The sequence below is a fragment of the Lupinus angustifolius genome, chromosome LG20 (genome assembly GCF_001865875.1).
Source record: "Lupinus angustifolius cultivar Tanjil chromosome LG20, LupAngTanjil_v1.0, whole genome shotgun sequence".
Lineage (NCBI taxonomy): Eukaryota > Viridiplantae > Streptophyta > Magnoliopsida > Fabales > Fabaceae > Lupinus > Lupinus angustifolius.
Genome location: NC_032028.1, coordinates 7,139,189 through 7,153,301, shown reverse-complemented (window position 1 = coordinate 7,153,301; position 14,113 = coordinate 7,139,189). Strand labels below are relative to the sequence as shown.

At 34.8% G+C, this 14,113-nt stretch overlaps 1 protein-coding gene across 2 annotated transcripts; it reads right to left on the bottom strand.

The window, feature by feature from the left end:
• LOC109336475 (alpha-mannosidase I MNS4) lies at nt 1-11,679 on the bottom strand. 2 transcript variants are annotated; one of them, XM_019573089.1, is made up of 17 exons: nt 11,465-11,679; nt 11,255-11,374; nt 11,095-11,133; nt 10,882-10,968; nt 10,573-10,663; nt 10,178-10,233; nt 8,215-8,287; nt 8,005-8,114; nt 6,164-6,214; nt 5,455-5,543; nt 5,249-5,330; nt 5,034-5,147; nt 3,742-3,821; nt 3,066-3,201; nt 2,340-2,410; nt 2,005-2,251; nt 1-690 (listed from the first exon to the last, which is right to left on the bottom strand). In XM_019573089.1, exons 1-17 carry the CDS (start codon nt 11,594-11,596, stop codon nt 484-486), a joined length of 1,785 nt encoding a protein of 594 aa, XP_019428634.1. In that variant the 5' UTR covers nt 11,597-11,679; the 3' UTR covers nt 1-483. The 2 variants fall into 2 exon arrangements, with proteins under 2 accessions (XP_019428634.1, XP_019428633.1); XM_019573088.1 differs by having other exon boundaries at nt 11,072-11,164; nt 11,465-11,678.

Genomic DNA, 14,113 nt, shown 5'->3' with positions numbered 1-14,113 from the left:
CAACTTTGAGCGCTTCTTAGACATAGAACTGAGCAAAATGGATGTGTAACATTTGTCAACTCTCAGCAATTGAAACTGTGGTCCGATATGTACATGGATTAAACTTCTATGACAATGTGTTACAGAACTCATAAGAAAACAATTGTACAACAAAATTACATTACTCTTTTACACGAGCCCAATCATGATTAGGAGGTACTATACTGTCACTCAAACCAAGGGGTTACTTCATCCATAACTAAACTCTTAGCTCCATTCTCATTGTATCCACAGTTGCCGAAATGAACAAACTAACAAAAAGATAAATATTTCAGGTGGAGAACCTGAATTATGACGTTTTTGGGCAGTAAAAACCTTTGTAAGTTATCCTTCCCCACAAATCCTCTTTGTATAGCTGAGATCTAAGAATGCCTATGTTTCTGGGCTTATCATCTTGGTTTCTATTAGCACCATAAGTCTCACAATTCAAGAAGTAACATCTGCCTAACTGGTCCGCCTATCTTCATTATGGTTACTGCTATCATCGGATATCAAATGATCGGAACTCTGGCTAGGAAGAACCATTACTGAATGACTTTGTACAGCTGTTGATTCTTTCTGGTGGATGATTTCATAATCACGATGTTCATCAGCTGGGTGCACATATGATATACCAAACTTCTGTCCATGGTTTAGTCCTGGACAGACACCCTGCAGAATTATAACACTCAACGTGAATCAACTGTTCCAACTTGAAATATAACATAAAAATGTCCAAAACCAGGAGAATAGAAATCAGATATCTATAGAACTATTGCTATTTATTTTTGAATCAGTTGAGTGTGTTTGCCACTTCATTATCCATTGGCAGGAACTTTCAGCTAAAAAGTTTATATCACTTCAAACATATAAAGCAAGGGCATGATCATGAGACACGGCTTAGAAGACATGGACAATGACATGATGGCATCTAAAAATAAATTAAACAGCATCTTTGGTTGGCATTTGGCTTCCATTTGTTTTTGGTTTCCCACAGGTATCCTTGCACTGGAGGCAATCCTGTCCGAGCCGGGCACATCCACAGGTAAGTGGGGCTAACTCTCCCAACGGGCATTTTTTTCATCCACAAGACTTGAACCCGGGTTCTTGCTTAAGGGAAATCAAGCATGTACCACTTGAACCAACGCCCGTTGGTATTTGGCTTCCATTTGATGTAAAGCATGTGGTCTTTGTTTTCTATTTTTGTTTTACTTATGTAGAATATCTTATCCTCCTAACTCTTTCTAACCATCTTCTCTTTATCTTAATGAATTTCTTCTATCCTGCAAAAAAACTGCAACCATTTACTTTTCCCTTTCTTCCCCTATTTATCATGCAAAAATGGTGAAGGTCACTTTTTTCCCTTCCATCCCATGCCCTTCTATTCCGCCCCATTCTCTCTCAAACTCCAACACAGCCTGAGTTTCAAGTTTGAACTTTGAACCAAGCAATTTGTGGTCTATTATTAGGTGATTATCCCAAAGACAATAAACAATGTTGATATATTCGATATGCTGGTTAAGCAGCTATAAATAGTCTGCAGGTTGTTGAAAAGTCCAATCCCAATGCATGTCAGAGTTGTCAATATACCAACTAGTAGTCATATTGATGCCACAGTATTAAACTAATTTTAAATAGAAAAGGCCAAAAGGGTAACAAACTCTTGCAAAAATTAAACTGCTTTTAATCTTCTCACGTGAGTGGAATGAGAAATAGAAAATATGCGGCAGAGCCCAAGTCATAACCAGGTATTTTCATTTTTAAACTTCTGGTTGTTGTTTTAAGTGAAATTAATGTGAAGAAATCTATCCATTGAAGTCCTACAGCAACTTAACACATATAGAAATAGACCACAGTGACAAACTGTAATAGTGAAGAGGGGGAAATAGAGGGTCCAAGAGCAATATTCAGCATATGTAACACCAGTACTGTGGAAGGAAGGAAAGAAAGGACCCAAGAGTGACAGGAGGAAAGATTACTGAGTACCTTGATCAAACCTGAAACTCTGGTTGGCTCAAAAGTAGTGTAGTCAGATGAATACGTAGCTTTAGTCCAACTTTCATAAGATCTACTATCATTGGATTCTTGCTTATCATTGTCAGCCTCCGACATGAAGTGAGTTTGTCTCAGATCGCCACTTCTACAATAGGCCCCATGGTATAAACAATGTTCCCTCACTAGGGAGATTTGCGGAGTAGCAGGGAGTAAATGGCCTTCGGTGCTGAATATATACCTGTTTCGAAGCAAAATGTACAGTCAAGAAATAACTCAATTTATTGTAAAAGTTCAGCAACTAAATTTTAAATGCATAGCCCACTCACTTGTATGGTCCATTTTCAACAAGGTTAGCAGGACCCACGGCCAAATCAAATAGAAGCCACAGATACTTGACCTAATTGTAACATAGGTTATTAGCAGAATTTCTCTTACAAACAAATAATAGAAAAATGGAAATATGAAAAGATAAAACAAATGTTACGACTAGTATGAGGCATAGTTTATAAAGAAACAAAACAGAGAAAGTCAAACAGAATGCAACAGTTCCCAATATAAAACCATTCCTGAACATCAACCTAAAAGGAGCTTAATTTTTTAGGAGATTTAGTCCTAGACATATTGTATTAAATCCTCACCTAAAATCTTAATCTTCCACACAATTCTCAATCCTACAAGAGACATCAATTGGAGCCAAAAATAAAGATTTATCTACCTATCCAAGCGAACTTAGAAAGCAATAATGCTCCAGTAAAAAAATGTCAATATCATATTTGTTTAGAAGGAAAAACAACTGAAAAGATAGTATTCATATTTTTTTGTTTTTTGGGTTTGAAAAAGTTTGAGGCAAAAGCAAGGCAAGCAAATGCACAATGTTCCCACCTAGTGAGGTCTAGGGAGGGTAGGTGTATATAGACGACTTATCCTCACAAGCAAATAGGCTATTTCCAGGATTTAAACCCATGACCTTATTGTTGCATTGAGGCTCACCCTCTAAAAAGTTTATGAGGGCATGTGTTCTCAAAATTAACTTCAGTTGAGTTTATTCATACTGTCTCAGCAAGGAAGAAGCTTTCCATGTGATCTTCCTGCTTGTGATGCTCAACATCTGAAATGTGACAATATCCACATGGGCATCGAGTCCCGTATTGTAAACTGGCAACCATGTCCCGTCCAGCATCAAGATATCTACAAAGAAACACATGAAAGAATCAAGTTCTATGTCAATAAACTAAAGCTTGAGTGTCAATTCTCAACATAAAAGTTAATAGAAGTTGAAGAAAAAGTAACTCCTTTCTATTTTAGGAGAGAAAGAAAAAAGATCTTAAAAGTAGACCACCAAATGATTATAAGGAAACCTCTAAAAGCAAAAGAAGAATATTAACAACAAAAAAATCCACAAAAATCCAGTGAAAACCATCCATCTATTTATATTATTGAGCAGAAGCGAAGATTGAGTTGTTGAATAATATTTAGATAGAAAGAGAGTACAATGATGAGATTGAAAAAAAATGGGATGCAGACTTTTTCAAGCAGTAAATAAAAACGGCATAGGTAACTAACGTGTAAAGACAGGATATTTAGAGAGAATCCTTCCTTTGAATTTGTAAGTACTTAAGGCTGTACAGCACTAGTCTTATGTTACATTAGTAAACAGGGCAATGTACAGCGTCTAAGACAGTAGTATGCTAGTACGAAAGTTAATATTAAAAACAGATATAAGCAAACCTGGAATCTCTGGTAGCTTTGTACAGCCAATAGGTGCTCTCAATTAACTCAGGCCTCAACGGGTAACTCTTTTGGCCATGCTGATATAAGGGGAGAAAAGAGCAGACACATTTCACAAATATCAGAAATAATTGAACAAAGTTGCAAGCATGCATGAAATTGGATAAGCTTGGCATAATACCTACACCTGAGCAAAGATACGTGTCACGCCATGAATTTCAAATCCCCCTACCAGAAACTAGCCATTTGGACAAGAAAGAGGGCTCTAATAGAAAGGGTTCTATGGATAGGAACAAAAACAGAAGATGAACTCAGAAGTCCAGTGGATGACGTTGAGGAAGACCACTAGAAAAGGAGTTCAAGTCACCGATAAGACCACTAACTTGCAAGGAGCTCTTTAGAGAGGAGGGAAGATAAGGGCGGTCATTACTATGACTTCAGCTAAGAACATCAATAGATGAGTATTACTAAAATTGACAAACATTCTCGTAAAAGAAAAGAAGGAGATGAACACTCTCATAAGCGAGAAAATATAATCGACATTCCTCTTGAGAGGACTAATGCCGAGAAATACAGAAACTTGTTCATGTCTTTTCGCTCAGATTGTTGACATGGTATCAAAGCTAGAGCACATACTCATTTTTTTACCACAAACTTTTATTTCTCTTGATATTATGTTTAGATCCATCTTCAAAACAGTAGGTAACTTGTTCTTGCATTATATCAAGCTAAAATTCCTTTGATACAATCTTCCCCAGACATTTGATAATCTGTGTGTCTTCCTATAAAGAACTTTTTTCCTAGTTCATTTTAAATGTTCTGGCAGTATGCTGTATGCAGTTTAATCAATTCTTTGTCGCATTTCCTCTTAGCCAATGCTCTCAATTCCAAGGGTGCCTCTTTTCCTTAAACTTGTTTTGGGGTAGAAATTTGTTGATTTAGAGACCTGCTCGCACTGTGTGAAGAGAGACGAAATTTCTGATATAGACTCTCAGCCTTCCGGTATTCTTGATTTTTCATTTGTGTACCTTGACTTTTCTGTTTGACAGATTTATTGTCATCCCCTGGTGTAATTTCCCTAATTTCTCTCTAATAAGATTCTTTTGTTTTTTAATAAAAACTACTTATTTCGAATATGAACAAAGATTTCAACTGGAAACTTTTATGACAGTACATTATTCAAATTTAGGTGCATCAGATCATCAATTTCCCTAAAATGCTCAAGTTATAACTAAAAAATATCTTAATAGCCATATCAGCTATCAGGTGTTAGTATTAATTATTAAATATACCTGAACACTGAGACTAGCAAGATTAAATCCCTCAGGGGTAAAACCATATTTTCTCCAGACACTCAAGAAGGCAGCATGGGTACGAATTGCAGGATCGATATCTCCAGCTAAAACCTTGCAACAATACATGTTTCACTTAGCCCTAAACATAATATTATTATTTATCCAGAGTCAACTGCAAGAACTATATTATATAAATAGCATAAAAGAACAACCTGAAGACCAGGCCAAAATGCTTGCAGACTGTTAAATAATGGCCAGACAATTGCCGCGGAGTCCATATTAACTTCTACATACCTACAAACATAAACACAAGTTCAAGTTTCAAACTTGAAATACATGTCAATTTAAACATAATGATGAGTTTCAAAGAACTATAGAGAACAGGTCCAGCATATACAACACAGCCACAAACTTTTACCAAGGGTCATGGAAAAGATAATGCATGGCAGCAGTGTAAGCTTCTTGGAATATATACAGGTACTCCTCATCTCCAAATAATAAATAAGCCTGAAATGTCATGTATGGAAAACAAAATCAGTTAACAGAGAGAGCCCAATGCAATATTAACTAAGTAAAGCGCAAAAAATGGGAAAATTATAAAAAGAGGAATTCTCTGTAAAAATATTTAATCTTGTTAATTATGTTCAAAAATTGTAGTTATAGGAAGAATATAATGGTACTATGGTAGGTACTTTAATATATTTATTTAAGGTAGAGAAAAGAGAAACTTTTTTAAACATTTTAATAATAAATTAATTAATTGACAAAGAAAGCACCTAATCAGCTCCTAAACAAGACAAAATGTGAAGACGAAAAATGAAGAGAAATGTGAACACCAGAAGAATATCAGTGAGTAGTTTTACTTGAGACCAAAGAATCAAACTATACAGTAGAGCAGAACAAGAAAAAAAAGAAACATGTGTGCTTGCACAAAGAGACACCGGGAAACGGATTAGCATAAAAAAATGCAAAATATAGTTACTACAATATTATGGGTACATTTCAGTTTATCAAAATGAATCTAGATAGTCGGTCATAAGAACAGTGGTTCTTCTACACAGTCATGGAATAAAAGTAAGCACAAGTTGCTTGAAAGAGGCATCACCGTGTCAATTCATGTTACTAACCTTCAACAGATACTCATAGAAAGAGTCGATACTAGTTCCTATCCCAGCATCCTGCAAAATGGCAAAGAAACAGCTGTAATTGCTGCTGATGCAAAAATGTAGGAGGCATCTATGTCCTAAATGGTTGGAAATATTCAGGTGGAGAAAGACCTAAATAACTGAAAAAAATTAGCAGAAATATAAGTTCAAGCCATAATCCTGAGGTAAAGTCACAGCCACAGCTTCCTTGTTTTACCCAACAATTCATTATCAACATCTTAAATTCTTTTTTTATACACGCGAAGTATTTTTTCTTTTTAAGGGGGGGGGGGAGCATATTCTAATTACCTTTATCAATTTTTCTTTCCACACCAAAGGCCCTCAGGTTCCAGATAGAAGATACAAAGCAAATGTTCACTTATTTTAAAGAATTACAACTTTTAGGGAAAGAGAAACAGCAGAAGAATGTGACATGACAATGAGAAAAAACACAATATTTCATTAATTAATCAGAATATTTGAATATGCAGAGCTAAAATAAACCTCTAATATACTAATAGAGCAACAGCATAATGACTCTTATTTCTGTCATGTGAAGGCTAGGTGCTGGTTGCAGATGTCTACACTTAACAATGTGTGTCGCCATATATCTACCACAATTCCTTAACTATATAATTGCAACGTTCCATGCAGCACTAGTCGACAAATGTAAGGTTTTACGAAATTGATCATAAAACTTATCATCCTCCAGTTTCTGATTCCTCCTTTGCTACCTACATCTTCTAAGGGAATGAATTATCAGAGAGATGCTATTCTTTGTCAACACTAGACCAATACAATTGGATAATCCTACTCCACTGAAATACTTACTTTTTCCCCAGTAGCTTCCGATCAGCAATCCTTGTAAATGAGAGAAATTCAACCAGCATCTCTTGCTCTGACGTAACAGTGTCTCTTCAGTCAGTTCTTTCCACCCACTTATCTCAATTAATTCAGTATTTGTCTCAGCCATGTCTCACACTACTGACCCAAGAAAGTTTGAACTATCCATAATCGCAACACTCCTCCAGTAACAACTAAAAATTGGTTGGGAGAGAGAAAAAACCAAAGGCAATTATGCCAGAGGTAATGAAGCTCAAAATCAGCTAAACTCAAACTTGTGCAAACTTAGTTAGACTTGTCAAACCTAGGTAGGTAATCTTCTCGCCAAATTGCACCCTCCAATGTCTACAATTCCTAGGTACCACATGGAAAACATGTAGCACTCTGAACAACCTTAAAATTGCAGGCTGAAACTGTGCAAGACCTATCCTAAACTAGAAGAAGCCTCCCAAAACCCAAACTGCAGATTTATGTCCCCTCTACCTGGTCCAAACGTCAGAGCTCCTCTCTCCCAAGACGGAACTAAGTACAAATCCCAAAATCCGTGGAAAAGAAAGAGTGCATTAACTTTGAATTACTCAAACATACTCTATCTACAAATAAGAATCAATCCATTATTTCTTTTAGCTGAAAGTAGGTTTTACTAAGGTTTAGGTCAATGTTGAGAATCCAGTCTGATATGATACAAGGGAGAGAAAGAGAAAATTGGACATGTATATGTGTCTTACATGATAGTACACAAGTAGATAAAAGAGGAATAGGATTATAAGAATAAAAGGCACTATAATTGGTAAAGAAGGTAGAGCATAACATTCTACATTTTTCATAGCTCCACTATTATAAATAAATAAATATTCATAAAAATAGATGAAATGATGCCATAAAATATATAGTCATGATATAAGATATACTATATAGATATATATTTTGCTTAAAACTGTTTGTGATGTAACTTCCAACAAATGTAATGTGTCATGTACCTTCTGTGTCCATTCACCTGTAAAAACATTAATATGAGCACCAACCAGATTAAGCTTTGAACGACGAGCCCAAAGTCCAAGAACGGCATTCTTGGTGACATGTTCAAAAACTGCATGTCAAGAATTCACAAAGGACTGTAAATAACAATATGACCTCCCTCCTTCAATGAGAGAGTGAAGAATAGAAAATTTGATCTGAGAAAAACTTACTAGGATCGTTTGTCAAACGGCTTAGAACTCCAAATTCAAGAGTCAAGGTCCCACCACCAGCAGTTGATGTTATCTAAGCACAAAGGTACTGATTTTTAACACAACATGAAACACGCTGAAGATATATACGATAACCAACAAAGCAATAAAGTACAAAAGATATTAAACAAAATGAAAAGTTAACTAAAAACCTACGTTCTAGTTCTCCACTAGACAGCAACCACAGAAAACTTATATTCCCTCCCTTTGTTTTAAAGGTTCCTTACTTCATTAATATTAACACAATAAATAGGAATTGAATGCATAAATATCTTTTCGAACTTTTTTAAGAAAAAGACATTTATTTATAAAATTTTAAGTTAAATGACAATTGGAAATTTCATATTTTCATTAGAGAATAAAGGAGAAATAAAACTGAGGGGGATTATATATCTTCAAAACAAAAAATTCTAAACACAAGAAACATGTAAAAACTCAAGAAGGTAGCACAGCACCCCCATTGTGCCATTCTATCTACATCTGGGAAAATGCACCCCTTCAAACATACAAGAGCTGAACAGTGAACACCAAGGAGAGGCCATAAACTTAACCCTTAATGATGCAAAGAATTCTGCTCCAACCAAATGCAAAAACAGCACACTAGTACACTACTATAAATTTGACATTTTTATTTCTACCAAATAACAGGAGAAAGCATGAGGCCTGTGAATCTACAATGATTAATTTGCATAAATCTTTTTAATTACCACTGATCAGACAAAACAATTTACTTTCAAGGGAGCTTTAGAATTCGTAATGGGTTTGCTAAGAAGGAAATATTGATGGTAAGTTGAGGAAGTTAGAAACTGAAAGGATTAACAAGAAAACTCACCAGAAGTATCGTTCCAAGGCAAAGGTTATAGTCACAGGGAAAAGACTCTAGAAGGTAACAGTCCTCCCCCAAATGCGCTCCCAAACAGGGGCAGACACACTCATATACCAGGTTAAATTGCAGACAACATCATGTGATGCGGCCGCAATATTGCGCTTGCAGTAACCACCGACACCAAATCACAATGATGTGACTGCAACGGGCCACAACGCAATCGCATCGGACTACATTTGGGTCACATTAGGCCCAACGCAACTGCATCGGGCCGCATCACACTGCATTGATATCAAAAATATTTTTTTACTCACAAAATAATTTATACCGCAACGACAACAATCCGCATCGAAACGGCCACAATGACCGCAATCGCAGTAACCGTAACTGCAACCGCAATTTAAAAATTGGCAAACCCTGGAAAAAAAATTGTACATATTGTCCTTATAGTTAATATTTGTTACAAAAGTGCGTGTTTGACACAACGGTAAGATTGTTGCTTAGTGACCTTAAAGTAACGGGTTCAAATCCTGGAAATAGTCTTTCCGCTTGAGGTGGTAAGGCTGCATACATCTACCCTCCCCAGACCCACTAACTGGGAGCCTCGTGAACTGTGCCACACTGTTTTCTAGTTAGTATCTGTTGCATCCCTTGGTTATATAAAATTGCACCAATGTCACTCAGTTGTCTTGTTCTGATACATTTTGGACCACTTAATCAGTGTTATTAAACTCAAATCAATGATTGACTCAGTTAATTGTTGGGTCAATGGTCAAATTAGTGGGATAAGAGTAGGCATTTGGCACCTATTTGGTGTAAAGAACATGAACATTTTGAAGTTCATTTACGAGGATTCCTTGTCCTTTCTCCTTGTAATTTTTTCATTTCCTCTCATTAGATTTATTCTTTGTCCCCTACCTTCCCCTCCCCCCAAAAAAGGGGTGGAGCAAACATCAGTGTCCAAACCATCTCTTGTGCTAATTTTGTTTCTCATGTATCACTTGACGTCATTAGCCACTTACTATATCAATGACTAGAAAACACTAGAAGACACGTATATTCTAACATAAAAGGAGAAAGCATTGGTAAAGGCATTACCTTGCTTTCGTGTTTATCAACTCCATATAACAGATTAACAGATCCAAATGGAATACCTGCAATACAACATGGCAAAGGAGATTCAACACGTAGCAATATTAAGGAGGTAAAACCGTAAAGCAATATTCTCTTCTCTGGACTTTCCCTTTACAAAATAGGGCAAATTTCAACCCTCATAACTAAACATCCTATATGAAGCACCAAGAGTTTTGCAATGAACACTATCATCATTCTTCACCATGGTGTATGAGAATTCTAAAGAAAAATATACAAATTTGTTTTAAAAAAAAGAGATGAAAATAAAATTTATTAATTCAGGAAATGAGAAAGACAAATGGAGTAATTGAGTAATGTCACTAAAAGACAGGTATAATTATGTACGCGATGAGTAATACCTGTAGGAGTATCAAAAGCAGGTAACAACCTCCTAGCAAGATCCTCAGCTAAGTTAAGTAACTGATTATCATACAATGGAACTCTCATGCCCTGCAAACAATAAACATGAAGATAATTCAATAGAAACATTATTAAAAATAATGTATCCCATATTTTCCACATATAAAAACTACAAAAATAAATATAGAAATAAATAGTTTTCTTATTTATTTTTAATGAGCATCAATTTCCTCTCTTTTTTCTTCTTTCATATATATTAGTTTCCTCGGACAAACATGTATGTACGTATATGTATAACGGATACATACCGTAGCATCATCAATGGCAATGAGATGAGCTGAAACCAATCCTCCAATAACTCTAATAGTAGTTTCAAACACAGAAACTGTTTTATTCTGCAACCAACCAACCAATGCAACATACATTATCTATAATAAAACAAATTAACTAACAAATGAGAAAACACAGTGTCGCCATATAACTAAATTAACTACTCACAATATCAAATCGGAGATTTTTACCAATCCATTCAACAGAAGCCGCAAAGTTTTGGCGATCACCTAGTAAAGCCAACGTGTCCAACGAGTCAATCTGTTTCAAACTCAATTTGAACATCACAGAAATTCATAATTTCACTTATAACAAAAATAATCGAATTGAAAAGAAAAAATATATGATTACCAAAGTTAAGGCATAACCACCAAGAGTATCTTCACCAGCACAAGATAAAGGTCTCAATTCATCGAGTGGAAAAGCATTATCCATATATCCATTAAAAGCGTGATAAAACATTTCACGAACCTATATATAACTCATTAAATTGAATTAAATTATGATTTAAAATGAAATGAAATAGAATTAGGAAATGAGAGAGAATGTGTATGAAGATACCTCATCTCTGAGTTGTTTAGCTTCGTGAGGAGTAACAGAGTCAGAGAGAATGGTTTTGGAGTGTGATAATAAAAGAGAGGCTAATAGTATAAATAGTGAAGGGATCTGAATCCATAGCCTCTCACCTTCCATTATTCCGCGCTCAGTATCAGATTCTAAGCTCAGTTTTCAACTTCAAGAGGAACAATTTCATTTCTAGTTTTCTACTACTATTGGGCCACTTCTTTACCTTCTAAGCCCGATCTCTGAAGCCCACCACTTAAATGAATAAAATTGTTCGAGCAGTCCCAAAAAGTGTATCCTTCATTACTTGTAATTAATCAGAAATATACTTAATTATGAATTTTTTAATTTATATATATTTTTTCAATTAATTATAAATAATAATACATGAAATAACACATGATTATGAGATAGCAAATATGCTACTGATTTGAGATCATATATTGAACTTTGTCTATAAAATATACAACATGCTAAATGAATTATTTGTTGAAATAAAAATGTCTCGTGTACACCATAATAACCATATGTGAATTTTATCTCTCAATAAACCATACATTTTTTCTAAATAGTTGAAATTATCATTGTTAACCAAGTAAAAAATTTATTATTGAGACAAAGTTAGTAAATGTTGTAATGTGAAAAACTATAAGAATGATGTGATATGAAGTATATGGAAAGATTTAATGCATTTTATACTCAAAATGAATGATATGATATGTTGTATATTCTATTTAATATTAAAAATATTTAATACATTTAATATTGAAAAATGAGTAAATGGTACGAGGCATGATTTGTCACATGATTTCCGACATCATATCTTTATTCTAACATACCAATTATAAGCAAAATGAACTTATCTTTTAGGTTAGACCCTTATACTCTTATAGGGATTAGGGAGTATGCGTTCTATTGAATGAGTCTTACTTTCTAGGGAAATCGGGGGTTTTGATTTTGGTTTCTTTGTTGCTAACCTTTTCGGCTTCGAGTTCGATAGTCAACGGCTTTGTTGTGCTGCATGTTGTAGTCGTCGTGAGCCATGTTTCTAAATGTAGCTACTACTTTTGTACATTGCTTATTTGATTTGATTTACTCTCAAATCTCAATGCCCAAATCCAAATTCATTATAGTTGACTAACAAGATATTGGTCTAGTAGTTCGATCAATGGTTCGATTCCTAAAAGCAACAATTATTGGGGTAATTATGCATCCCGAAAAAAAATAGTCCTTGAGGGAGGATACCTACAAAAAATTCATTATCACTAATTAGGGTTTTTGATTCATTTTATGGCCTTATCAAAACGTCGCTAAAACTTAACGTCTCCCATTAACTCTGGGTTAGGATCTCAGGCCTCTTTATTTTAACATGTTGTATCATATCACCTACTAAAGAGAGTCATAAATGTGAGGGTTATGAAAAAGAAATAGCAAAATTGACTTGATTTGTTGCTTTTGGAGAGAGAAAAGTTATATTTATTTATCCGTTTAAGAAATTATTAATAATTAGTTTACTCCTACCGTTAATATAGAATGTTATAATAAAAGATAGTTAACAAATATTAACTAGATAAAAGTAAATATGAAAAACAAAAAGTACTTTCGTGAGAATTAGTAATATCTAGAGTTAGCATTGGTGTCTTGAGCTCTGTGATTAGGACGTCCAACTTTTCATGAGTTACAAGGTGTTTTACAGAAATCGAGACACAATTGGGGATAAGCGATCCGTGTGCCTAATAGACACTCTAGACAATGGACTCTGTGGTGCTAGCTTTTAGGTAAAACCAGCTCATACATGGCTTTCTTCATCCATGTTGAATGCTAGCCACGATGGAGCATTATATCTTCAACTACCATAAGATAGATTATTTACAAAAGATAATCTTATAAGAAGAGAGATGTATAATGTAATTGTGTAATGTTTCTAATCTTTACTAAACAAAACATTTTTACATTTATATTAGGGTAGAGATCCACTGGAGTAAGTTTTCCTAGCCATCAATTCTAGGAAAATCCAACGGTTTGAATTAACAAGTAGATCTAAACTATTAGATTTCCTTAGAATTGAGGGCTAAGATGAAAAGTAAGTTTAAAAAACTCACTCAAGTGAATTCATCTTACATGTTCTATCTCATGAACAAAAAATTCCAGTGGTTGGAAACTGATCCAATCGAGGTGGAATCTCATGCTAGTGCTTTTTAAAACTTTTAGATAAACTTTACGTTGAGCCTTTAATGGTTCATAAGAACCCTTGATTTAGGATCTTGACATTTATGACATTTACATGTTATAGTATAAGGTTAGAGAATACCTGGTCCATTGCTATTTCTTTCTAGTGTTCTTCCCTAATGCTTTCTCTGATTGCCTTTTGTTTTCACCTCTCCTCCTTCCCTTTATGAGTTTCTTGATGATTAGAAACTCAGTTTCCTTCCTTCCACGCTATAACAATGCACTGGATTTTCTTTTATGCAAAACCAAGACCTTTCTCTTATTCTTGCTTTTTAGTTTCTCTCTTTCAGAATAGAGATGTATTCCTTATGTGCTTAATGGAATTGCCACACACTGTCCAATTTAATGCATCAGTTTGGGGAAGTTAACATATAGGAAACTTCCCATGAAGTGAGAGGGAGGGAGTTAACAAAACCC

What these genes read in the sequence shown, in the direction of transcription:
- LOC109336475 (XM_019573088.1), bottom strand. Translation starts at nt 11,596, where the DNA reads ATGGAAGGTGAGAGGCTATGGATTCAGATCCCTTCACTATTTATACTA. An exon ending in CTAAACAACTCAGAGATGAG is followed by an intron (nt 11,375 to 11,464) that starts GTATCTTCATAC and finishes AGTTATATATAG; the next exon opens with GTTCGTGAAATGTTTTATCA. An exon ending in TTGCTAGTCTCAGTGTTCAG is followed by an intron (nt 3,822 to 5,033) that starts GTATATTTAATA and finishes CCCTTATATCAG; the next exon opens with CATGGCCAAAAGAGTTACCC.